General features: G+C 37.3%; 1 protein-coding gene across 2 annotated transcripts in view; it reads right to left on the bottom strand.

Annotated features, from left to right (window-relative positions):
* The window catches only part of STK32B (serine/threonine kinase 32B), a gene marked incomplete at both ends in the record, with an annotated part of 159,344 nt that overhangs the window by 114,026 nt on the left and 18,625 nt on the right, over window positions 1-26,693 (bottom strand). For both annotated transcript variants that reach the window (XM_082281902.1, XM_082281903.1), the window contains 2 exons: window positions 9,079-9,230; window positions 16,954-17,009. In XM_082281902.1, the coding sequence (XP_082138028.1) occupies window positions 9,079-9,230; window positions 16,954-17,009 (208 nt within the window). The remainder of the gene's footprint in view (window positions 1-9,078; window positions 9,231-16,953; window positions 17,010-26,693) is intronic.

The following is a 26,693-nucleotide window of genomic DNA, read 5'->3' as shown; positions in this document are numbered from 1 at the left end:
GATTTTGTACCCACTAAAGGAGAAAAATGCCTTCTCCTTTCAGCCCAATGTTCACATTCTCACCAAGCTCATTACCATTTTTGTTTGCACCTGTATTTTCTCTCATCCTTCTCCCAGCCCATCTGTTGATGAGGCTGTGAAAGCTATGGTCAAGAAGAAGAATTATTTCTGTTAGTTCTATTTCACTTGCTCATTTGTCAACAAGATTCAATACCGCCACCTCACCTTTTGGCAAGAAAGAACTTGCTCCCTGCACCCTGGATAAATTCTAGTTTAGGTAGTTAGAGAGAATTTGATGGGCAGAAGTAATTTTCCTACTGGCTATATCCATTTTGCAGAGGAATTTTAATAGTCATCTTCACAGCTCATGACCTTTCTTTGGTCCAGATGTTAATTTGTAAAATGTACATCATCATAGAAAAGGAACCTTAAATCCTCCCTTATGTGTCATGTACTTATGAAACATGAGAGTTATCCTCTTCTCATTAGAACTTTACACTGCAAAACTGTCATTAATCTTGAAACAGGACACCATTAATAATTTTCTGAAGTCTTAGTATCAGGTTCTCACTGCACTTTACAAGCACAATAAATACAATTTTCGTTCAATAAAATGGAATTAAAAGCACACTTATGCTGTAAAAATCTGTAGTTGACTTTTAAATTAATAAAAGCTTTGATAAATTTTAATGAGATAAGGCAAAGGTTCTCCTAGGCAGGCAAATTAATGCATTACAGAACTTCCTGCTTTCTTCAACTGCACTATTTTCCATTTAAAATTCAGTCTGTTTGATACAGTTCCAACAATGGAAATTTTAAATTTTCTTGCACTCAGGATTTTTATTGCTATTTAATAATTTATTTACATCTCTTATTCCCATATATGCAAACTTAGGCTTCTGTTCTGTCCTTCTGTCGCTGTTTTGATATCTCTTGCTAGTTCCATGGGGGCTTTGGTTTTGTTTTTGGTATCATTACTGTGACTTTTACTTCAGCTTTTAACTTTAACTGTTATAAATAACAAGGAATTCACCAATGTGTTTTATCTGGTGTGAACAAAAACCATCATCACTAAAACCGCAAATATATTCAAAAGCAAACCAGGAAAAATTTATATAGCTATAATAACTGTAAACATTTGTGGACTAGTTATAGATCTGTAGGACCTGCTTAGTATCAAAGTTTTGCAGTGCAAGTGTTAAGAACTTATTTTTATTCTACAATGATCACCTACTTTACATTCACCCTTTGGGTGGTTTTATAGGTGCATCCAAGACAGTTTTGCCCTCTGATGGCCATTCCACTGTGGTTGGGCTTTGTTAGCACACTGCTTAGCTGCATCTTGTATAATCTACATTTAACAGCCTTTACTACAGGCTAATTGCAGTCCCAGTTTCCACAGCACAAGAATTGATCCTGACTGAAAATAGTAGATTTACACGATGTACTTATTACTCTGTCACAAGAACCACTTTACCTACAGTACCTTGGTTATCAGTCTAATTGTACACTCTACATATTTTGTTTGGCATTCATAAACTTTAAAGCAGGGAAGGGAAACAACAAAGAAAAAGAAAAAAAAAAAAAAATCACTGCTTGCCAAAAGTGGCAATTGAGGAGACTGAAGTAATATCTAAGTGCTTTCCTTCTTTCTTTCACACCTCATTAGGTTGAGAGTACCAAAACCCCCACTCTCATGCTCTCTTGAGAATAACCCTGCCACAGCACTGGAGCTCTGCATCCACCCAAAAGGAATAATACTCATCCCTGCCATAAATGTGCAGAGGATTACTGCAGCTGTCTACACCACAAACCTGAGACATGGCCAAGGCTCCCTCCAAGCTCAAGAGGGTCTGCTTTGGGTAGCAGATACCCCCCTGTGAAAGCAGAACAAGGTAAGTATTGCAAATTCATAAGAGAAACGTGACTGGAAATGAAAATTTTTAAAACAGATGAGATGATTTTTCTCAGAAGTTTGATTTTTATCAATATTTATAGTAGGACTCCTCTTGCAGTGAAAGCTTTCTGTGAGAAAAGTTTATTGGGGTCAGCAAATAAAGTGTGTGTCTCAGTAAGAATGATCCAGACGCTCCTAAGGGTCTCGGCAGGCAGCGAGACACCCAGGAGATGAAATATCTCGTGCAGCAGTTTCTAATGCAAAAAAGATCAAAACTTAAACTATGCCAAAGGCCAATTCCTGCTTTTAAGAGGAATGTATTAAAGTTGAGCCCAAAGATATATATTTCAAGGTGACAGCAATTTCTCACAGGAAATAATTAGTCACCAGAACAAAATTTATCCAGACAGTGTCCCAATACTGTTAATTATTATCTTAGGGTATTAAAATCAGCACAAAAAATAAATAACTGCTGGATCACGCATTCATCAGTTGGTGATGATGTTACAGCTAACATTGATTTAGCACAAACACCCAGAGGTTGCCAGCTGGCAGTGTTGAGTCCAATGTAATCTCCACAGCTAGAAATAATATCCTGAACATTTACAACTCAAGTCAAATCTTTTCTATACTCTCTTCTTCCAATTATCTTACCCTTCCTGCTGCCTCATCACCTTTCCCTGCCCTTTTTCCATCATTATCTCTTCTAAGGCTCTAAAGAACAGAAAATGTTTTCAGTTTTTTTCAATATCTTCGCCTATTTCAGATTTACATTAATGCAGTGAAGAATTGATCTAGCTATTTGAGGAAAGTACTCACCCTTTGCTTTGTCTATAGCAAAAATAATTCACCCATCTAAGATCTGTACAAGATGCTAAATATATCTTTCTCCCTTGATTTAAAATCTCTTCTTGGCTGGAATAGAAATTTAGACACTGTCAGATACCTGAAATGGAGCACGATTACATGGCCTGGCACTCATGACCTCAGCTAAATTCACAAAAGAAACACATATTGCATCAATAAACATGTCAGTCAGTGACTGTTGTCCAAATGCACTAAGACCAAATGGCACAAAAATGCCTGCACCTGGTCAGCTCCCAAACCCAGGGAGATGTGGGTTTGCAAGCTGCCTACCTACTGGGAGCAATCTGGCTGCCCCTGGGGCTTCTCTGGGATGATGCTCATGCCCCAGCCCACAGCAAGGCTGGGAGCAGGCCTAGAAACATTTTGCGACATGAAATACTGGGTTTGAGAGCCCAGAAAGGATACCTAATTCTAAGTTACTGGTATAGACATAGCCAGTGAGGACAACACCATAGTTTTGCTCCACATAAACCAGACTTGGAGCAGCTGGGTATAACCAAAGGGAGTGAAGAGCATTGAGCACCTTCATTACTCTCCAGGAAAACTGAATCTGTGTCAGGATGGTTTTGCTACCTTTTTGGGATCCACCACATACTATGAAGACAGACATCAGTGCAGGTTACCTTTCCTTTTCAGCACGGGGCTGTCAGGACAGTAGCAAACACCCAGCCTGTGTCCTAGCAGGAAACAACACAACCCCACTGCTCCCTTCCAGAAACATAAAGCAATTTTTCTGTTAGATCATGAACTTTACTCACAGCCTTTATTGTGGTGTCTCATGAAGCTCAGAAAGCCAGTCATGCCACTTGTCAGAAAAGAAATTTTGAATCCCCCCATAAAATCTCTTCATTCCAGATTAGGCTTCCTATATCATGGCAAGTTAAGCAGCCACAAGACCACAGCCACTAAGCAAGCTCACCTGAGACTGACCTAAACTACCTCCTTTTGTTGCCTCTGATAGGTAATTGGTGCTCCTTGGTTGGTCATTTTCATCTCCAGCAGTAAAACACTTGGTCAGGTGTTCTTGCTTCCCTAAGTTTGTAGATTTATGTACATTTTTGATGCCAACCTGAGGAGCAAAGCCATGCTATGGTGAAGTCCAAGGTGACATTGTTCCCAAAATATTCTAGAAAGAGCACCTTCACAGGGAAGTGTTAATGTCCAGTTATGCATCTGTAAATGTGCATACATTAAGCAACCCATCCAACCCTTGAGACTGAACAAATAATTTCTTGTCTCCAGAATCCTTTTTTTTTCCTCTTTTTTAACTTCTCTTTCTTTTGAAGGCACATTGGGGTATTAGATGAATTCAGAAACGCATGAACATTTTTGCTGCAATGTGTGTTCTTCACTTTTCACTGATTTGAAACTTGGCTTTACTGTAGCTGGTAACAGTAATGTACTTTTGTGGGTCTGTCATGGAATACATGCAGTTTCTGCAGACTGATGAGTCAAAAGAAAAATACATCGCAGTATACAGCCTCTCTGAGAATGCAGCTAACACTTCTACATGGCTTGTTAAATAAATCAAACATATTGTTTTGTCTATGCTAGGAAAATGACCTATAAGCTGACAAAAGTAAATGGTTATCCTTCTCCCTCTGCTGCTTTAGAAAATGTTCTGACAAGTTAAAAAAATTTAGCAAGGCTATTAAAAATAAGATCACTTCAATGTTTCAAAACTTTTGAGAAATGATCCAATTTTTTTTCAGTTTTTTCAGTTCTACATCAGCATAGAAACCACTTTGATACATTAGGGTTTTTTGCAAAAAAATTTCTGTCTTTTGTGGTAAGCCATGTTGTTTTCAGAGCTTTCAGAGTAGATCCTTCAAACATCTCCTCGTGTTTGAGGACAAGTCACATAATACCAAACCTACCAGCAGTGGTACATGGCAAGTAACCTGGCTCTTGGCTCAGTCCTAATGCACGTTGTAAGAAATGTATTTAAAATATGAATACATTCAGGAACACCACTCATCTTGCCCAGGGGACACTCAGGTATCTGGGGAAGGATGAACATGGATAAAATGCTGAATATTAGAGAGGAACAGTCTCAAGATAGGACTAAGTTGGCAGCTGACATTTCCACAGCCCATTCATCTATGCTTGAAATACCCAGGCCAAAAAAAGTTCTGATAAAAAACAGACTGAATTTTATTTTAAGAAGGAATCTCTATTATCAGAAATGCCTCTAATGGTGATAAAACTGGCTTTAAGCATTTATTCAATTTCATTTCTAAAATGAAGGTTATAAATCAACCCCAAACCCTTCCTGAAAAACACTGTTATCCTCCGAGCCTTTATGAGCATTTACAGAAGAGTAATTCCTTTCTGTGTCAGATGTTATGGAAGACAGTTCATACTTCAAATAATGTGATTTATAGGTTGAGATTGTGAAGTTAAATTTAATAAAGCTCAGAGAAGATGCATGAGCCTCAAAAAGCTTTTTAATAGAGATCTTTGAGAGTTGAGATGCTACCCTTTTTTTATATGAGCTGCTCTGTATTCTTGTGTAAGCTGTGGTTACTGATAGATCCAGCAGAACTACCCACCACAGAATGTTCACCCTCTTTCCTCTTCTTTTTCTCTCCACAAGAATTTAACTGATGACAGATTGTATGCACACACCTCATTACTCTCTTCAGTTATCATGAAAAACTAAAGGACTTTCCAGTATTCATGTTTGTTTCTTGAATTGCCAACTTTTATTTTTGATGATGTAATTTCTCAAACAAAGATTAACGTGCTTGGTTAGTATTCCCTTTTGTTCAAGGAGTTGTTGGGAGATTTATTACTATTTTAATTTTATTTTGAAGACCAGATGATAAACTTTTGAGAATCAGCTGTTCTTGTCAGGGACAGTCCCACAAACACATGCTAAGGTTACCATGACAGAATTTCCTTCAAATATACTTTTCAGCTTTGATTTAGGATTTGATATTTTGAATTGAAAGATTCAACTTTTCTTAATTTCAACTCAGCCCAATGCAAAAAAAAAAAAAAAAAAAAAGAAAAAAAAAAAAAAAGGACACCGAAATTGTTTCTACAGGATACTTTAGGAAAAATAAAAGTATTTTGATTTCTGGATTTTAGTTACCAAATCATACCTTAGACAGGATTCCTGAAAACTGATGTGAGCCCTGAGAGAGTGTGATAGAGGCTGGAAAGCCAGCCTAGGCCAGAAGAACCTTGTCATTTAAACAAGCTGCAGCTGTGTTATTCCCCATACAGCAGGACATAACTGGTTTTTGTTAAATTACTATTCCAGTTCCTGAAACAATACAGCGTTAGTGGCTCCTGTTACAGTCCCTTTGTACATTTACAGTGCAATTAACAAAACAAACAACAAAATCTAACTCTGAAACGAATCTAGCTGCAATTACTACAGAAGAAATGCAGATTCAACTGTTTCCTTCCATTAGCATGTCAGGAATTGACTCATAAGAGGAAAACTCATGGATTTGTGTTAATCATCTAATACAAGTTATAACTACAATGTAAACGTATTTGGTGCCAATTATTATTGCATCTAAATTTCAAGTAAAAATACATTAAACAGGATGCTAGTTCACCTACAATCAATGACAATGTTATTTTAAGACATTATTTCTGGAAATATCATATTGAAGGACTATTCCATTCATACTTGCATTGTTCCTTTTCTCAAACTACATTTGAAATGTAGTTTCAAATATTAAATAAATGAAATACAATTCGTATGTTTAAAAGCTTCATATGACTTAGTGTTAACAGAACAGATGTGACCATTATTCATGGATCACTTATGGTTTTTGTGATTTGCCCTTGTTGCAGTTCAATAACAAAAGTCATTATTTGAAGATAATGCATAGAATGTCTTGAAATTCAGGTGAAATTTGAGACAGAGAAGTCAGAAGTCTGGAACATGCTACTGTAGCCTGCAAGTGTAGACACTCCAGAAATATATCAGAAGTTATTCTAAATTCATTTAGGATTGTTCAAGGCTAATTTTTATAGAAACATATTATGAGCCTGATACGAGGAAAGACCTATTTAGGGTAGACTAGATTAATTTTGGGAAGGCTCAGGCTCAAGATTTCCCTTTGCTATCCCAGGGTGAAATACAGGTTCTCCAGCAGTTCAGTAGCTCACACTGGAGTCAGGGCTTTGAATCACCAAACATTTAAATGTGCAGTGTTTGACGTGAACACTTCAGGTGAAAATAATAAGGGTCAATTAAATTATTTTTTGGAAAAATTTCTACAGTTCTGATAGTGTTAGTCCAAGTCCCTGAATGTCAATAGAGCCTCATACAGAATCATAGAGTCACAGAATATCCAGAGTTGGAAGGGACCCACAGGGATCATCGGGTCCAACTCCTGGTCCTGCACAGGACACTCACAAGAGTCACACCACGTGCTGAGAGCAGTGTCCAAATGCTTCTTGAACTCTGTCAGGCTTGGTGCTGTGACCACTCCCCTGAGGAGCCTGTTCCAGTGCCCAAACACCCTCTGGGTGAAGAACCTTCCTAATATCAAACCTAAGCCTCCCCTGCCTCAACTTCATGATGTTTCCTCAAGTCCTGTCACCAGCCATGAGAGTGAAGAGATCAGTACTTGTAGATACATTGGTCAACTATAACCATAGCTAGAGACATCAAATATAAAACATGGATAGTGCACTGAAGCATCCTGTATGCCTGAAATGTTTTGTTAACTCCAGAGTACTATATTTCTCTTTCATTTTCTGCATTTCTCATACACACATATAGTATAACATTTGAATCTTGAGATCCTGTGACAGTATCTTAGAAGTGCAGGAAGGATAAAAGGCATCATAATGCCTAATACCATTTTAAAATATTGCTTATTTCAAGTTTAATCTTTGGCATGGAAAAAGAAAAAGAGAAACAATATTTATCATCTGATTATAATTCTGTTATGGGAATCTAGCATTGTTTTTGTTTCACAATAAATATTTGATCTTCAGTCTTTCAACACTTATGCTTATCTCTCAGATCACATTAACCTATGACTGTTTCGGTACAGTGTGTAGTTACACAGTGGAAACTTCCATACCTCCTGATAAAGAACAAAAGTTAGTGGGATTTCAAGAAAGATAGACAAATGCATAACAGAGAAATCCACAGGCTCCTAGGCACAGATATGGTATATCTTTGGTCAAGAAATCCCAAGACTACAGGTTGCTGGAACCTTGGAAAATATACTGGAAAAGTTTTGTATTATAGTCACAGTGTTTATATCTTTTTCTTTAAGCCTTCAACAGGGTATTAGATTAGCTCAGATCATTCATGTCAAGTGGAGATCACACACATATATATATGTATATATATATAATTAGGTCATTTTGGAACCAATTTTGTGTTCAAATGCTTTGCTGTTAGAGTGCAATTATACTAAAGCTGTGTTCGCTCAAGACAGAACACAATTTGGCTTTTAATTGAAAAGGTGAAAGGTGCTAACCTGGCACCAGGAGTGAGCTAAGGGATGGGCAAAACACTGACCTCAAGTAAGGCAGCTAAAACTCACAAAACACAAGATCAAGTGTGCATTGTGACCATCTTCAGCCAATCAAGCTATTCACAAAGAGAACATTTTTATTATCATAATGATTTATGTCCCCTCCACCTTTTTATTTTCTGAATGATATAGGTCATTAGAAAAGGAGGAAAACTCTGCATGCCATTACTACTATCGCTATGAAAGCCAGTGAGTATTATCACACTACATAAGAGCCAGCAAATACTTTAAGCTGGTGGTATAGTTGACACTAGTCATTGTTTGACCAGCATTTTCTCACACTCATATGTGACCAAGAGATTCAGTGGCTAGCATGGAGAAGATAAGGGAAATTCCAGGGGACAAAAAGACACTTTTCTGCTGTCCTGTGTCAGTAATTTTTAGAAAGTAACTGAGTTTTGACTTTTCTCTGAATCAACTCAAGAAAAAAAATTAAATGAATTATTGGTTTTGATATTCCATGGCTTTATGAAAGATGTTTAATCCAGGTATTATCACAGATAAATGATGAAGCGGGACAGGACAACACATTTCCACACACTGCTGTAACAGTTTGGAGAGAAACCAAACCAGAAATGAACAGATGAATATGATGCTTAAATATTCCAATTAAAAAAGACACCTTAAAATATTAATGACAAAAAAAAATTCTCTGTGAAACCTTAATACCTTTAACAAAGGAGGTCACCAAAAATCTTTTGTTCTTTTCAGCTTTCCAGCCTTACATAATCTGAACAGATTCAGCAACAAGGAGAAAATGAGAGATCCTTGAAAGCATTTTAAAGATTTTCTTACCACAGATTGACTAGGAAGGGATGTTCCAGGCCTTGCATTATCTGTAGCTCCCGGAAAACATTGCGAACTTCATCTCTCTCAATGCACTTCTGTTTATTCATATACTTCATGGCATACATTTTCTTGGTGTCTCTCTTCTGTACAATGCACACCTAATTGGCAGCAAAGTAAAAGAAAAATTTTGACACCTTAAGAAAGTGAATTCAATTGTGACTTTGAATAAAAGGATTCTTTAATGATATTTCACTAATTCAGATCTGGATACTACAGCTGAGTAACATCTTCATAAGTTCACTTCACAGCTCTGCAGGATTCTTTGTAATAGATTAAAAATTAACAAAAAACCAACCCAACCCTGCATAAGAACAAATGGGGACCCAGAAAAGTGTCTGATTTTCCGAAGTTACATGGTAAAGCTGAGAGGAGTATACGCCAATGGCTGAAATCACATGCTATTTCATTAGTCAGAGAAATTATTGCCTCCTGCCTAGGAAAATGCACAATCATTGTCCTCATTCCCACAAGTCAATACTCACATCTTGATTACTGCATCATAAACCTTGCCTGTGTTACCGAGGCTCAATATTCCATCTAAATATCAGAATTATGCTCCCTTAATTATTGTTGAAAAGAAAAAGAATTTTTATAAAGATATTCATCATAATATTTCTGAATTCATGAGAGACCATTACAATGATTTACTCTCTGGCAGTAAACTTCTATGATTTTACTTTATCTTCCTTTTTTTTTTTTTTTTGAAAGATGTCAAATAATATAAATGCATGAAGAAAATCTTAGTCAAGAGAACTCCCATGGGAAGTCTAGATTGTTTTTTGTCATGGTAGTTTACCTTGAGAATGGAGCTGGAGAGTGTCACAAGCACCACAACCAAGCATCAGGTTAAGTACAATTTTTGGCAACACAGAAATAGACAATTGTTCTGAATGTACTGCAAACATCTGACTTAGGTATCACAGGTCTGTAGTGTCTAAGTTCAAAGGTATTCTGGATTCACTTGGTGTGGGAATTATTTTTTTATTTGTGTATTTATGTACGTACACACACATATACATGCTCCCATATTCGCGCAAAAAAATTATACTATGCACTCTTGAAATTTGTGCTCAGAGATCAGATTATAACATGGTGACAGCCAAAAAGAAATCCTTTATGTCCGAGTTGTATTTTAAGGAACTTATGCACTCAATATTTAGAAACAATCAGGAGTAACTAAGGCAACTTCCCACAGCTGAAATTGGGAAGAACAGGGCCAGCGAAGCCAAACCACATATGTTTCTCTGAAACTCTATTTTCATAAAATGTGTCCTTGAGCTCAAATCTACTCCAAATAGCAGAGTTAATAGAGTACCTTTAACCTATAATGATAAGGCATGATTAAGCAGAGTTTCTAATTACCTTTCCTAATATCAGGAGATGTTCTGCTATTAAGGAAAACATGGATGATAACATTTTGTTTTGAGCCCATCAGTTTTGCACAATGGTGAGTACTGAAGTTTTGTTTCATTTTTCACCTTGGACTGTTATGAAAAATCTGAATATTGTTGATACCCTTAAGATAACTAAAGGTTCACATTTATATGGAAAGAACCCTGCCTGTGGAACAATGGGGATTTGTGTTTGGCCTTTTGGAGGAAGAAAAAGTAGCAACTGGGATCGAGCTGAAACTGAGTGGGAAAAGAAGGGACAGAAATGAATTTTTCAAGCTCCCACAGGTCCTTCAAAAGCCTAAGCAATATTTTTAGGGGCAAATCCTGACATCCTGTCTTAGAATATGTGGAGACTCCATTTTAGCGAGTACATTATAAAGTACAACAGTTGGGGATTTTAGCTCAGAACCGAAGTCCAGGAGTTCAGTCATGTACATTAGTTTGCATCATGATTTTCATGTACAACTTGGCCAAGAGTTAGGTGTTTGCAGAAGTCTCCTGTTCCATTACAGTAAAAACCTCCCTACTGAAGGGTTGACTAGAGAGACTGCTGAGAGAATGGGGTTTTACCCAGCTGAAAATTACATGTTTGACCGATGTGGCAAAACAAGACCACATGCAGCACCTACATATGTAATGTAAACAGATTTTGAAACACTACTGTGACTCCAGAAGGCATTCAGTTCTCTTACCTGGCAGTAAAGACAAGGGTGTTCAGCACAGCTGAAACAGACCTTCTGTTGTTGGTAGAAGCTTGTCTAACACACAGCTTCAAGGCAGAATGATAGTAAACATTTTCTAGCAATGTGTACCTATGCAAATCTTCTAGCATGGTTACAAAATCAATAGGATTTTCATTAATATGATAAAGCTACTTCCTACTAAAAATCAGGAAACACAACCTGCATCCATTTTGATGTTATTGTGAAAAATGCCTGACATTGCTATGACAGCACTGGATCATAATGGAGATCCTCCCTGGCACTTCTACCTGCTGGATGTCAGCTCTTCTCCTGAGCAGGACATCAGTGGATTGAAACTTTCCACTAATGCAAGAAAGAAAGGAAAAGCCCTCGAGCTCTTCTCACATGTGCAGTCTTAATGGAAATGTTTAAGTTGGGGGTTTTTTTTGTTCCAAAGGAGCAATTTTAAAATACGGATAAAAAGGTGCTCTGGCACCTCAACAAAAAAATTCTGTGATGATTCATTATGATGAAAGTCTTTGCAGAGCTGCCTTATTTACATGTATCAGTATGGAAGCCTGTCACACTCACATTCTCTTTCCATTTTCCTGTGAATATCATTTACCAAAGCCCAGACAGTATGATGATTCAGAGCAAATATGGGTTGTGAACTCAACAACTATCCAGCTTCACAGTCAGCAGAGAGGGACAGGAACATCCATCTCCACATAAGGTACAGATGTAAACAGATACAGGGGACTGTCTCTGAACCTGGGAGGGTTTCCCTTCTAATGTGCCCTAAAGAGACTGCAGATTACTGGTTTGGATACAGGCATCTGTGTAGTTTAAAGGCAGGCATTATGAATCCCTGCTACTTTTCTCTGGAATAGTATAGTGCTATTTTTAAAAATCTCTTGTGAAAATATTCCCTTTCTAAAGAGGTTTTGTTAACATATCTCAGTTGTTATCACAGGGTGGTGTCTTTTGTTATTTCTGTCAGAACGTAACAGTGAGCTGCCTTAAAACCTATCAAGTTAAAAGACATTTCAACAGAGAGTGACTTGGAGCCATTTCCCCTCAAATCTGGGGAAGGAAGCCAATAGGTTATGGCTGTAGGGCTAAGCTTCATTTTTCAAGAGCAACATGTGCTGTGGTCCACTTCTAAACTACCTTATTGGATTTCCTCTGATTTCACAAGCAGAAAACAGAGAACCTACAAATCAGGTTTAATCTGCAGATTAAGAGGTCACACAGACACAGTGCTGTTGGTGACAAACTGCCCTATAGGCTATTGCAGAGTTTAGTGAGTGAAGTGAGAGAGTCATGCTGAGTAAAACTGGGGCAGAATTTGCTACAGGTTTGCTGAAGGAAGCTGCATAATGCTGTATAGGTTTGAGCAACCGTGGGTAGTTTGAACAAAGTTCTTCCCAGAACAAAAGATGGGGATGGCTGAAATACCAGACTTGCTGTAAAACACAGATTTCTCCTGTTTCCCACTAGAAGAGACTTATAGCTGCTATGTACATGGTCTGGAAAGAACAAGGTGTACTTGGTCTCAATTTTGGTCTGAATTTGGCACATGAGTACTTAGACCTCTCAGACTGCCACCTGATGTAGTTTCACAGCAGGTCGTAAAAGAGGAGAGATACAAAACCCACAGCCAGAGAAACCTCTGCACAAAGTCACTGTTAGGTGGAGAGCTGGAAGCTGGAGCACATACTCACCCATGCTCCTGTATGATATTATGCATCTTATGTCAGTAGATGAGATGGGGCAGCTACAGCTGCCACGAGGAATGACAGCCCAGCAGAGCGGCTGTGGCACTGCTTGGGCAGAAGAACTCACCCCAACACAGAGGACTACAAGACAGAAATCAGATCTATCCTTCACACTCCAGGTGGTAATTGATGAATCTGCTATTGAGCATTTGCCTGAAATACTGCTACCCTGTCTGTTCTACCCATGTGCTCTGAAAAAATCGTTCTCATAGTCTTAGCGTACAAGCAGAGCTGGAAAAATTTACACAAAGAGGCTGAAGAATGGATATCATAAGTTTGTCTTTATGCTGCCAGGGGATTTCCTTTAAACAGGGAGATTCATTCCCAGATTCCCCTGAGCAAAGCATGACATCTGGAGCAGCTGAAGCATCTGCTTAGTATCCTTTCATATTAACTCAAGCTAAAAAATGGGTTGTTACACTGTCAAACAATATTAATACTCTGCAGTTGTGTGCTATGTTGCTTTTAGGATAGCAGCATATTTTTTCTGAAATATTTTGCATATTATTTACTAAAGTACCCTCAATCAGTGCAGACGTGGTTCTGGGCTCCCATCTGGTTTACACCACTGTAATTTCAATTACTTCATCACAGGAAGTCACTGTTTTATACAACCAAATTAATCAGAACTAAGTCTTGTGTCTCAGCATCTTAGACAAACAAGAGAGAGTTTGTACAATGAAATTATAATTTGAATTTAATTTAAGGAGGTCAGATTGTTCAATATACCTACTCCCACGAACAGAGAACTCAAAGAAAATTGGTACTATAATATCTCTGAGAACTAGTTGTTACACCTGAATACAAATTATTTTGCAGCAGAAACCCTGCAATTACATGGTTATTGTTGCAGTAAAGGACGATGAGAATTCTTGTATTTCAATCCTCATTGGTTTTGTACAGATTGGATGATCTTCAAATATATAATTTTTTGCAGTATTTTGTTTGAGAAGAGTGATAGCTTTACATATAACAACATGGAAAAAAAAAAAAACCAGATTAAGCAGGAGAGAGTACTTCTAAGGTATCACATGCCCCTGCCTCTATTGTCTCTGCCCTTGCAAAGGGGCCCTCACCCTTCCACAGCATACAGGAAAATGAAACAAGCCTACATATTTTATGAAGGCTTGTTGGTTGATTTTGATCCACTCTTCTCTATGGCATTCAGAAAATTCGTGAATATTTCTGTGATATTTCTAAAAACATCTAATTTTCTTACAGGTTTATATGAGTGTGGTTCTTGTGAACCTGCTTTGGGGAATCTGCTTTGGTGAAGATCCTGATCAATCCTGAGAGAACATGTTTTAAGTATGAGTTCCCTCTAAACTTAAATCCTTATTTTGCAGTTGTCAAACGCAACAGGAAAGTCCTTGGTGTAACAGGCCTTGTTTTTCCCAGATGAGTACAGGCTTCTGACAAATCACCTTGTTTTTCCTTCCATGGGCAAGGGAAAGAAAGCAGCCCATTTTAAAATGACCTATTATAACATAGCCAAAAGCACAACATGGTAAATCAGTCACCGTTTCAAATGTCTGTCTCTGTGAGTCAGTCTTGCCTTTATTGTTCATTTAGAAGCCTCATTGCTGGCAACTTTTCCTATTATTGTCCTTCTGGAAGTACCTGGCAGCAGAAAATGTCAAAAAATGATGCAAGACTGTTAATCTCTATTGTTGGGCGTTTACTGCTTGGGGTCTGTTTTGCTCTAACATCTTGCAACATATAACACCATGTTCAGTATCACGCTTACCTTAAACTGCCTGCTTCCTTTATGGCTCCTCTGTGGCCTTTTCTGTTTTCTGAGAGCAACAGGGTGTTTTAAGACATGCTCTATTTTTTTTATTTTATTGCTCTTGGTTCAATATCTCCGTCTCTCTCTCTCTCAATATTTCTTAAATTACTCTGGTTGCTACAGCAACCTTAGGCCTCTGCAGGATATTTCTGCAGGAGATACCTGATATGGCAGAGCTGCTCAGCTCGCTCTTGTGCACAGAGCTCAAGGTGATGCCCAGCACCTCACCTCCTCCACTGGGGCTGGCTGCTTCAGCAGCTGTGATCTGTCCTCCTAGCTGGCTTCAGAAATCAGCTCCCTGCCTTCACTTTTGGCATTTTCAGTTCACAGTAGCACCATTTGCTGTTACAGGAATTCCTAGGCCATTTGGTATCAAATGCTTTGTATCTTAAGTGCGTATCTTTTCTGAGAAGTGGCCACCTGCTTTCAGCTGCTGCCTCTGTACCCACTGCTTCTTAGGGACATGTCAAGAGCAGGTGCCATCTCATAGACACTGTTGCATATTTTTCAGAAAAAGATACATCACAGCAGTCTTGAGAAGGGTAGGAAACGGGTATGGAGAGAAGAAAAACCACGAGCATGCTCTTTTTTCTAGAAACAAACAGGCTCACTCCAAAGGTGTCCTTTGAGAGCTCAGGTTTCACCAAGTAAGGGACAGATAAAGGAGGTGAGGTCTGAGCCTGCGTAGGACCATCACAGCCACGGCTTCTGTGTAAGCTGGTGGTTCTTTTGTTCAAGCCAAGTGACAGGAAAGCTGTGGCACAACATGTGTGACCACTCACCAAGCAGTTGCCCACACTCCTGGGCACGTGTAGACCTACCTGATTGTATTATCTGTGCAGACAGACACTGGCACACACCTGGTATATCATCTGGTGCAGGTTCCAAGTACATTGGAAGAGGATAGGTAAGAAATTCTAATGAAATGGGTTTTATTTTAATATTAAAAATTTGCCAAGTAAATTCAGAAGCAGACAATTTTAAATATTCAAACCAAAAATGCTGATCTCTGATCTAAGTAGCTCTTCCTTTGTGACGGCTAGTATGATTCGGATATATCTTTAACTTCTTTTCCTGTACTTAACCTGCACTCTTGGACCTTTATTTAGTTTGGCATGGTATTCCATCTCTGTATTGCAATAATAAACAATCACAAATCTCTGCTGCCCTGATTTTTAAGGAGTTTTTAAGTACCATTTTGCCCAAGCAGCATATTCTTCTATTGACCTCAAAGAGGGTTTCTCTTGAAAATTACTGAATTGAATAAGGACCATGCCATGAAGGACCATGCTGTTCTGCAAGAAGTATTTCTAGCCTCTCTAAAATTAAAGTCATTGTTCTGCATTGGAGGCCAGCAAAATCCTTTGTGTGTTCTTAATGCATGACTACAGAAGTGCCTCACAAGCACTGAGCTGGCATATACTCAGGAATCGCTGAACTCAAGATCTAGACAGCTGTTGTTTGACCAGTCACCTGATCAAGTATCAGTTATATTTCACCTTCAGATGTATTCCTGTAAGGAATGGTTTCTAATAGTTTTAAAGTATGATTTTCTCTGACTTTGTGGCTTTATGGCTTTGTGTGGCTTTAATATGTACCCATATTAAAATTTAAAACCTTGTTATAATCTTATAATCACTATTATAGGAAAGAAAGGTTGTCTACTCAAGTGTAAACAAACCATTAATCTTCTCTGTTTCGGAAAATCCTGTTGAATTGAACAAACATTTACTCAATGATCATAATTATAGTGTATGTCAGTTTATACAGTCCCAAGAGGATTTAATCTATGTAAAGTGCCTTTAAAATACTGCAATTATTTTAAAGACACAAATAAGCTCAGAGATTTAAGAACAAGATCACTCTGGTGGACAGTCTAAAGAAGTAGTCTGCTCCTACCTTTTTATTCATTTTTGTTTTCAGGACAGATTTCTAAATTCTGCTAATCTCCACTGGGGATAATTAATTAGTATAATAATTTTTGCTCAATTAATTTTAGTGAATGGATTATAATAGAAATATTTTTAATGAATAGTCAGACAGTTCATACTGGTTGTCAGATGTCTTTAAGAAGGAAAAGGCTACAAAACCTATATTCTTTTATCTTAATCAAGCCAGAAAACCACAAAAGTATTCCCTATTAAACTTTTAACTGTTAAAAATAAGTTGATTCTTACCTTTCCAAAACTCCCTTTCCCAATAGCCCGCAGTATTTGGAAGTGGTCAAAGTTAACTGCAAAATAAAGGAGAGAAGAAAAGGAAAATAGTTTGTAGCATGCTAAGTCAGAATCAGAAATCAGACAAGAAAAGAAATTACCGTGTGTCCAACTAACATCTTTTTATCATGTGGTATTCAATTTTTCTCTTAAAATACCAAATATACTTAATAGCTAGCAAAAAGGAAGTTTGCTTTAAAATGTGCTGCATTCATTTCATTCATCAGTTCATCTTGCACCAATTCCTCCAGTGCCCACAATCTCCAAAAAGAAACATATCTCTGTCCTAACCAAGTAACGAGACAAAAGTTAGCATTATGCAGCCATTAGCAAAAACTGCTCAGCATTTTCCAGAAATACTGAGATCTATTAAAAGGACACTGAATAATTCAAGTAAGTAACGCCCTCTACCTACAGATACATAATAACATATGGTTAGCATTTTTACAGTAGTCACTCTTCAGAATAATTCCCATATTTTGTTACAGTGATGGAAGCTTGTCCCATGGTGAGCTAGTATGGTCAGCCTTTCCAATGTTTTCCACCTTAATGCAATACTTAATTCTAATATTGTAAGACTATTTCATAAATGTAGCATAAGTTTGTTTTGAGAGATTCCATTTTAGCTTGGCAGTAGCATGGATTTACTTGCACTTCAGGAAATCTGACAGCACAGACTGTCCTAGACACTGAAGTGCTTTGCTGTGAGGGTAAGTGAGATTTCATTTCTCAGAAATGCCATTACTGTTGGTGTTACATGAGTTTAAACACAGCATGACCTTCAAATCTTCATTGGTAGATCTAGTTTAAAAAAACTCCAACAACATCCTGAATAAAATTGATGCAAAGCCACTGAAATACAAACACAACAATGTGTGATACAGTTTTTACAGTCACTTCTCAGAAAAGAATCACACTTAGAGCTAAATTCAGTGAACCAGAGATGACAAAGTTCAGTGCAACTTAACAGGATTTTTTTAAATTAAAACTTTCTTATGTTCCTGGCTTTGGCCATGGACCTTCACCTATGTGCCTGTCATTGATGTAACAGTAACTGGCAAAACTGTGGACACAGACTGTCACTGGAAAAAATCATGGAACCATAGAATGGTTTGGGTTGGAAGGGACTTTAAAGATATCTCATTCCAACCCTGCTGCCATGGGCAGGGACACCTTCCCCTAGACCAGTTTCTCAAAGTCCATCCAACCTGGCCTTGAACACTTCCAGGGATGGGGCAGCCCCAGCTTCTCTGAGCAACCTGTTCCAGGTCCACCCAAAAATGTGGTAACAAGAATAACTACAATGAAAATGTACTCACATAAAGATGAAGGAGAAAATCTTCCTCATAATACTTCAAATATTTGCCAAAAAAGTTATACCATCTCAAGCTAAGCTTTGCATAGAAAATTGAAAGGTTGATAGCTATCAAGCCTCTAAAAAGGGTTAATATCTTACTTTCCCTGTTGCAATAGTATCTCATTTACACTACTAACACCACAAAGCATTTGTTTATTTATGCTTGCTTACGCTGCCTTCAAGGAAACATGGTTGTTCCTTTCATTAGTGCAGCTATAGCAACCACCTTCCTGGTAATTGCTGCAGACAAATCAAACCCAGAGCTGACAGAGCTGAGAGCAGCAGACTCTAGTCTACAGGAGACAAAGATGGTGAGTATAGCAGCTTTAGAATTTGGATACTGAAATAAAAATGCAAAACTTTACAAAGGATATATAAGCTGCTTGGAAACTGAAAATCAGGAAAAATTATTTGTGCGGAATCCTGTAAGATTTAGGGTTACCCAGATGTTTGAGAATCAAGATTGTCTGTCAGCAACCTGCAGCTGGGAACTGTGCTGACAGTTTTTACCAGCAGGGCACTCTCTTGTAGCTCTCACTGGCTGGTACTGGTCTGATGAAGAAGATAGCCAGTTTAGCAAAACCCCTTTCCACATAAACTTACAACCATTTAAATCCTGTTCCCACCTGTCATCCCTCCCAAGTGCATGACTGGGCTGTCTAAGATGATCATTAATTTAGGTAGGAATTCAAAACAGTGTTGAAAATATCCTAAACAACATGTTAATGTCATTAATTGCTTTGATAGGAAAAAATCATCCAAAAATTCAGCACAGCATGCTGGTGTTTTCTGTGTCACTCCTGTGTTTTCAAACTTGCTCGTGTTTCCTGCTTATTTTGCTAAATTTTTTAACAAGAACATTCCTTAAAAAAAGCTTATTTTGAATTTGTTCTTTACCTTGCAGACATTCAGCTGAGTCCAGTTCCCAAAACAAGTGAAAAATTGTTGCAACAGTCTGTAATTATCTCAATTTGAGTCAAGCCACATTTCAGTAATACTTGACTATATTATATTCTGAAACCTGACATGTTTTGAAATACATCAGTTTGAAGAATTATTCTGTTTTTGTAAAACTAAGATTAAGCATTTATCTTTAGCTACGAAAAGGACATTTTTTATTGTCCATATAACTTCTATTCTAGTTCTCTGTACTTCCTTCTTTCCCGTGTTTGTTGCTCTGAATGACTAGAAAAACTTAATTTTTAAATTGGATTTAATTTAAATTGCACTTCCATAAGAATGAAATTATTAAATGAGGCACAAGACCATGGAATTGAAGATGGATTATTAGTAAGGTAAATAAGTGGTTAAAAATCATAGCCACAACAGCTGATCAAATTTTCTTAATTTCTGTGCTTAACTTGGATAGAAAGTGGGATATTACATTTTCATATATTCATTAAGAAAAAAAAGATAATTTTCTTTCTGTAGCTAACAGTGCCATAAGCCTTATTTAAATTAAGGTACAATGATTGTAACACATTTTTTGAAGAGAAAATAAAGACAATTTTAAATGACTGAGGAAATATGTAAACATGCCTGAACCTGCATCTAAAATGAGCAAGCCACTTGCAGCCATTGTGGTTCTCTGGAAAACAATAATTCACTAAAGTGAGACAACTCAGTCTCTTTTGATCATTCAAACATACAACATTGCAGATTCACAAACTGAGGAAGTTCCTCTCTTGGGATATTAGGAAAGAATAACAAATGGGCTACCTTGCAGCTGAGACCAATACTAAACTCATTGAGTAAAACTAAGATGCTTTAAGCAACAGTCCCATCTAGAACAGAGCAGCACAGCTCTGAAAATAGTGAAGGGTTGAGCTAAGTTCACTGCCACCTTGCTACTACATTAGCCAAACACCTCAGGTGTTTTCCTCAAATGTTTTTATTTTCACCGTCTCAAAACTTTTGTCTAATTTTGTTCCTCTAAAGTTTTTTTTCAGGTTCTATATGTGCTTTTTTGTCCTTATTTTTGGTGCAAATTCAAAGCCAAAATATCACCACTTACTCTGAAAAGAATTACAGCTCATCATGACCTCTGTCACTTCCAATGTTGAAAATATCATCAAGGTCAGACACTGCCATTTCCTCTGTGCAATGAGGAGACCACAAGTGTTAAATTCTTGTCCTCCAAAACATGGCATGTCTAGTTCTTTTGGTGCCTGTTTTTACAGCTAATGACATTTTTCTAGTGCAAAGCCCCACTGAGATAATGGTGTGGCTGGTAGAAGGACATTTTCTTCTGTATCAGTAATATGAGTATTACTCTTCTGAAAATAGCTTTCTTTGTACCTTTTACTCAAGAGAAAAAAATATATTTTCCAACTCTTTGAGCACCTTCATTTTTATACCACACCATACTTTGGAGGTCTTTTACATCAGCTCTGAATTTGAGTCTAAGAATATGAACAGTTTTCAGAAAACAAAATTTGTTTGTATTGTCTTCAGGTAATTTTTCATACAAGTATACCCACAGAATGAAACTTACTAACAACACTATGAGAGACTTTCTTTCCAGTTTCTTTGATTTCCACCAGTTTGGAAAAACCAAGTATTATAATCTCTCCTACTACATCTCCCACCTTCATCCCTTAAAAAGCCACTGTTAATTCAAAACTAAGAAGGAATATGGAATAAATTAGATATTTTGCTAACTAAGAAACAAAATAGATCAGCATTTATGACATCTGTTTCATGTTACAGTATCAGAGCAATGGATGCACATTAATTTCAGCAACGTGCTGTATATATACATATAAATACTTTATTTTGTTGCTTTCCATTTAGTCATACTCAAATAAACCTTAAATTCATTCCATTGCACAGGCTCGACTCTCTATTAACAACTTTTAGCACAAGTGTACTTTACTTGGATTAGAATCATAGTTTCGAATTAGCCCCATGTAGAGTAGTTTGATCTTGAACAAATAAAAGCCAGATGATGGTAACGGGAATCACAACTGAATTAAAGGTTTCATCCTGCTTGCCATGAAAAACAAAAAAATGTGGTCCTAACCATTACAGATACCTGGTCGAATATATTAGTGTAGTCAAAAACTATCAGGAATATCTAGACGGATGGTGCAGTGGTTTGTGACTGAATTATACACAGGAACCCCTCTAGTGCCACAGTCTTCTCATGTGACCTTAGACAAGCGCTCCAATATTTTCTGCCACTGTCTGTAGAAAAAACTAATTATTCCATCACCAAGCAGCTGTAAAATTAGGTATAGGGAATACCTTAGAGCTCAGACACACGAAGAATTGGGAGAGTAGTAAGAGCCAATTCAGGTAATAGTGCTTTATAAAAGCACTGTGAAGAATGAAAGCCATTTTTAAAGTGTGAGAAGTCTTCACCACTGTGGAAGTGGAGGTACAGAAATCAGTAGACTGATTCAAACCCCACACATCACGTTGTGGTGGAGCTGAGAACAGAACCTGGCTTCCACTTCATACCACACATTCTCAGGCACCTCTTCCAAACTGCATGAGCCCTGATGGAGCAGATATTTGGTATAAAACTTTCTAGTGAAAGATAAAATAAATATTTCTTGCTCCACCGCTCCCTGAGGATAAAGTATACTTTGGGGAAAATATTCACATCACAGATTATTGAGTTTTACAACCACCCAGCAAAAACACTGGATAGTTGTAATGGAAATGCCTATTCTTTTTTTAATCAGCACAATATACATAATGATATATGTTAAAACAACAAAGTATTTTATAAGCATTCACCTCTGCTGCATTATTCACAAATGCTATGTTTACTTGAACCAAAAAAAAAAAAAGTTACATCAACAACAGACCATTATGTATTATGTATTTGATTTATGATCTCACAAAGGAACATAACATTTTTACCCTTTCACTTGTAGTTTTACTGGTTTAAAATATTCTCATGTCACACATCATTTGTTCAGGCATAGATTACATTTAACTAAAGAGGCAATATGAATATTGGGTGGATTCTAGATAGAGCTGACATCTGTTTTCTCACTGCAGCTGAGGAATATTTGCTGCATGTATATGTGATTAGTCCAAATACACTCAATAACCATTACCTGAAAGATCTTTGTTTCTTCTAGAGAAAATATTCAATCAAATGTGGCCAAAGTACAGGCATATGCATACTCTGCAGAATAAAAAAAAACGTAGAGGCCTTTCTGGAAGAACTTGATAAGCTAAATACAAACTCTCCTTCCCTGGATGAGTCCCACTGATTTATTTGGACTGTCTGGGAGTAGCCAAAACCAGAACACGAGGACTAAGGCATTAGGAGGTGTACAGTAAAGCCATATTTTTAACACGAGCATTTCAACACGTTGAGCTTCATTCTCACTGATCTCAAGAGAAAACAGAAACAAGGAGATATGGGCATTAGCCAAGAAAATAGATTTTTATTTAAGTCTGAGCACTGTCTTGCAGGTCTGTTTTGGGGTGGTTTAATGCTTCCTGTTTCTGTGAATCAGGAAAACAGAATAATAACTAAATCGAATTTCCTTCTAGATTTGGCCTGTATGGTTTGATCTGAGACTCACTGGATAGCACTGCTATTAGGATTTCAGACTAGTTCTGCCATCTTCTTTCTGTGTCTGTCTACTTTTCAGATGTTCCAGCCTTCTGTAGGGAGAGCCACAGGCTGTGCTGACAGAACCTCAACAGATCTTAGCAGCCATCAGATCTTGTTAAAATTTTTACTGTCCTTCCACACAAAACACATGAGTAACCAAGTAGACACAGTCATATATATTCAATAGTCATAATAAAACCCCCTGCTTGAATGGTCATAGATAGGACAAACATGAACAGTGCCTAAAAATTAAGTAAAGGGTCATAAAATGGTTTGGGTAGTCATAAGGAGTCACATTCCATCATGCTCTGTTCACGGTAAGTGCATTAGTGAAGAAAGACACTTCTTAAATTAAGGCAGAAATTAATTTCTGCTGACAGAATGATAAAGCCAGGCACGTCTTTGAAGTGAACAGAGTACAAATCTGCATAGCTTCATAGGTTTCTGAGTAAAATGGGACATTGCTATACATTATTTGACTGGGAAACTTACTAGCTAGAAAGAGATACATAACAAAAAAGAAGTTTCAGAGCTGGTTTTATCTCACTAATGATGAATCATGATATTTAGGGGCTTTGTATTTAAATTGCATCACAATGTCTCAATTCTTCATGATTAATGAGTGGTTTAGTCTCAATATAAACTAATTATGTTAATTTTTTAATAATTATTCAGACTTTATTTGCAATTAGAAAGAATTTAAGATCTTTGTATGCATGCCAAAGAAATTTTATTTAAAATTCGGCTAATTTTGTTTTGAACTTTACAATGCATTTCAGTCTTATCATGTTTGCATACTTCACTTTCTTCAGTCAAAATGAAACATTCCTGTATTATCAAAAGACCTTCATTTCAGAACTCTTGACTGATCCACAGTGGGTTTTTCAGAACAGCTTGTTTCTGTGTTTTGCTTCCTTGTGAAGCCACCTGCAGGATGGGATCATTGGCTGGGCTACATCTCCCTTTCATGGGTGTCCTCACAGCACTTGCATGGTCTGTGCTTTGTTCCCTCTGAGCTGGTGGCCTGTTGGGCTACAGGAGTTGTAAACAGGTACAAGATTTGGATCTACAGAAGGGGATACAAGAATCTGATTCCAATACCTTTGAAGAAGCATCATATCACAGAAATGTAGTCCAGCTTTGAACTGTGCCAGAAGGAAATCTGGAAAGGTAAACTTGAATTCCATTCAAACTTTCAAAACCAGCTTTGTTTTCCCAGCATAATGCTTAATTTTTGCCAAGGAAAATAACAGCATTTTGATTTGGCAACAAGTTTAATTATTCATTAAAATTGTTTTCAGAGGAAAGGTCTGATTAAAAAAAAAAAAAGAAAACAGGGTGACAGAGTTTCTTGTTATCTTCCATCTATGTCACATTTCAAACAAAACATAGGGGAAGAAACCTTTTCCCTTCTTAAAGTGGGGAGAAAACCTCAGTACCAGGGTGTTAGAAAACCAACAATGTGATTTTATTAGAAAACCAACAATGTGATTTTATTTATACCTTTCTTATTTCTATATTCTATCTATAAATAACTGATACCATAGATAAAAGAGTAGGCTAAAGAACATCTGCTGTGATGCATTACAGACATTCTGATTTCCTTATGTCAATCCTCTTACAATGCAGTACTTCACATGCAATTTAGCTACACATTTGATGAAATTCACAGAGTATTTAGATCATGCATGGTTTGTTCATCAAAAGCAGTGCCAGCATCATGGGGTTCTACACTGTAATTAGTGAAATCCACCTCACATCACATCGTTAAAGAGAGTGGGGTTTTCCCTAAATGGCTGGGGAGTTTTCTGAATGTGCTAGTTGAAATGAATACTGGAAAGAACTACAACAGCCTACCATTTTTCAAAATGCTATAAAAACAGACTAGAAGAATTTGGTGAATCAGCTAATAATTTACACTGTTAGAGAAACAGGCATGTGTTGCCAGAACCAGAAGTAACATTGAAATTCTAAAGAAAATTAGCATTTGAAAGTTACCAAGCTGCTAAGCAAAAAAGATACTAGGACTGATTCTCAAACTCTTCTTCCCTTTTAATTCTGTAAAAGAACATAATTGTATTTCTAATGCTATTCTGTAAAAGCTGCAAAAAAAACCAACATGAGATTTTGCATTCACAAGGGAACTGCAAGTCCTCCGTAAAGAAGAATCTGTTTGAACCCAGGATCAAATGAAAATTTCTCTCCAGAGCTGCTTACCCCCAATAAGCCAAATTAAAATGATACTGCCATTAAATACATCTATTCTGAAAAATATATCAGGCAGCTACCTGAAGCCTGTAAAACAAAGTTTGCTCCTTTGACAAGTAGAACAGGCTGCAAATCATTACAACTCTTCTCTGAGGGAAGTTTAAACTGAAACTCCTCAGTGCCATCCCACAGTCTCCAGACCTTGTCTGAGAAGTTAGAGGTCTATCACCAAACCGAAAATCAAGAAAAGACATCTGATGTTTTTAGGGATGTCAGTGTCAACTTCCATGAGTCACTGGGAGGGATTTGTCTGCCAGCCACTGAAGTCAGCACAGAGCATTACAGCTGTAAACTGCAGCAGGATTTTGATCTAAGAGCACAGTCATTAGCTTTTGCCCAAAGTCGACTGAAAGGTTGCCCTGTGGTAGCCTTAGTAAGAGCTTCACCAGAAGCACCAATGACTCCAGGGGTTGCTGTTATTTTTATCCTGTGAAAAAACAAAAAAATTGTTGCTCTGTGGAAGGTGTGGGGATGTTTAGCTGCTGCTTTGCTCCACAAGAATTTTAACACAGATTGGATGAAATCAGCTATTCTTTCTGAAGGATTGAGCACAAATGGGTGTTTACTAGCAAAGATTAATTGTACCGATCAGAAGATCTCTTGTGACTTCATATCTCTCCTGCAGTGTTTCTTGGGATCATTAGATTAAAAAATAAAGTTACTTTTCTTGTCTTTATGCCTCTTTAAAACTAGTCCACATTTTTACCATAACAATTCCTAATTGGAGATTTCTGTGTGCTGCCCCTGTCTTCAGACAGGTTACTCTGTTTCAGAGGCATACAACAGTACTCTCAGGTGGCTGGGGAAAAAAAAGAGCAATTGAAAAGCCAATTCTTGCCTGTGATGCTTTGTGTGAGCAAATGCAGGAAGAGGTGAGAGGAAAAACTATTCTTTAAAATAAATAATCTCTGTCTGAAGGATACAAAGCAATATGAAAGTTCTGTTCTTTTGAGTAAGGATGTGATTTCAGCTCCAATGAAAGCAAACAGAAAGTTACCTAGTTTTGGAGTCTTTCTTATCTTTTTGCTTTGTGCCTTCTTTCCATTTTTCCTCTTTTTTATTGGAGAAGGAAGCAAAAGAACTACAAAATCAAAAGGTCTTCACTCATCTCAGCTGAAATGAAAAATTTCTGAGTATTGATTCCTGATGGTTTCTGCTTCACTATTATTGCTGTCTGTGTCCATATAGAGTATGTGCATTTCTGATACTTTTCTTCTGAAACGAGAACATTTCAAGAAATTCTACTTCTCATTTTCCTTTTGGCTTTACACAGGAAAGACTTCTATTTTAGGCTGTATTTTCATGCAGCCTAATAATGAGAGGCAGTAGACAATATTTATATTTCCCAACATCAGAAACATATGCTTTAGGCCCTATACCATACCAAATTTCTCTCAAAGACCACCTCACTGACACTGTATTTTAGCCCTTTATGATCCTTTTCATATGATGTTATGACAAGAGCACATGATCATCCAGGTAAAAAACTTGTTCTTT

Source organism: Coloeus monedula (assembly GCF_965178545.1).
Source record: "Coloeus monedula genome assembly, chromosome: 5".
In the NCBI taxonomy this organism is placed as follows: domain Eukaryota; kingdom Metazoa; phylum Chordata; class Aves; order Passeriformes; family Corvidae; genus Coloeus; species Coloeus monedula.
This window is presented reverse-complemented; position numbering and strand designations above follow the sequence as displayed.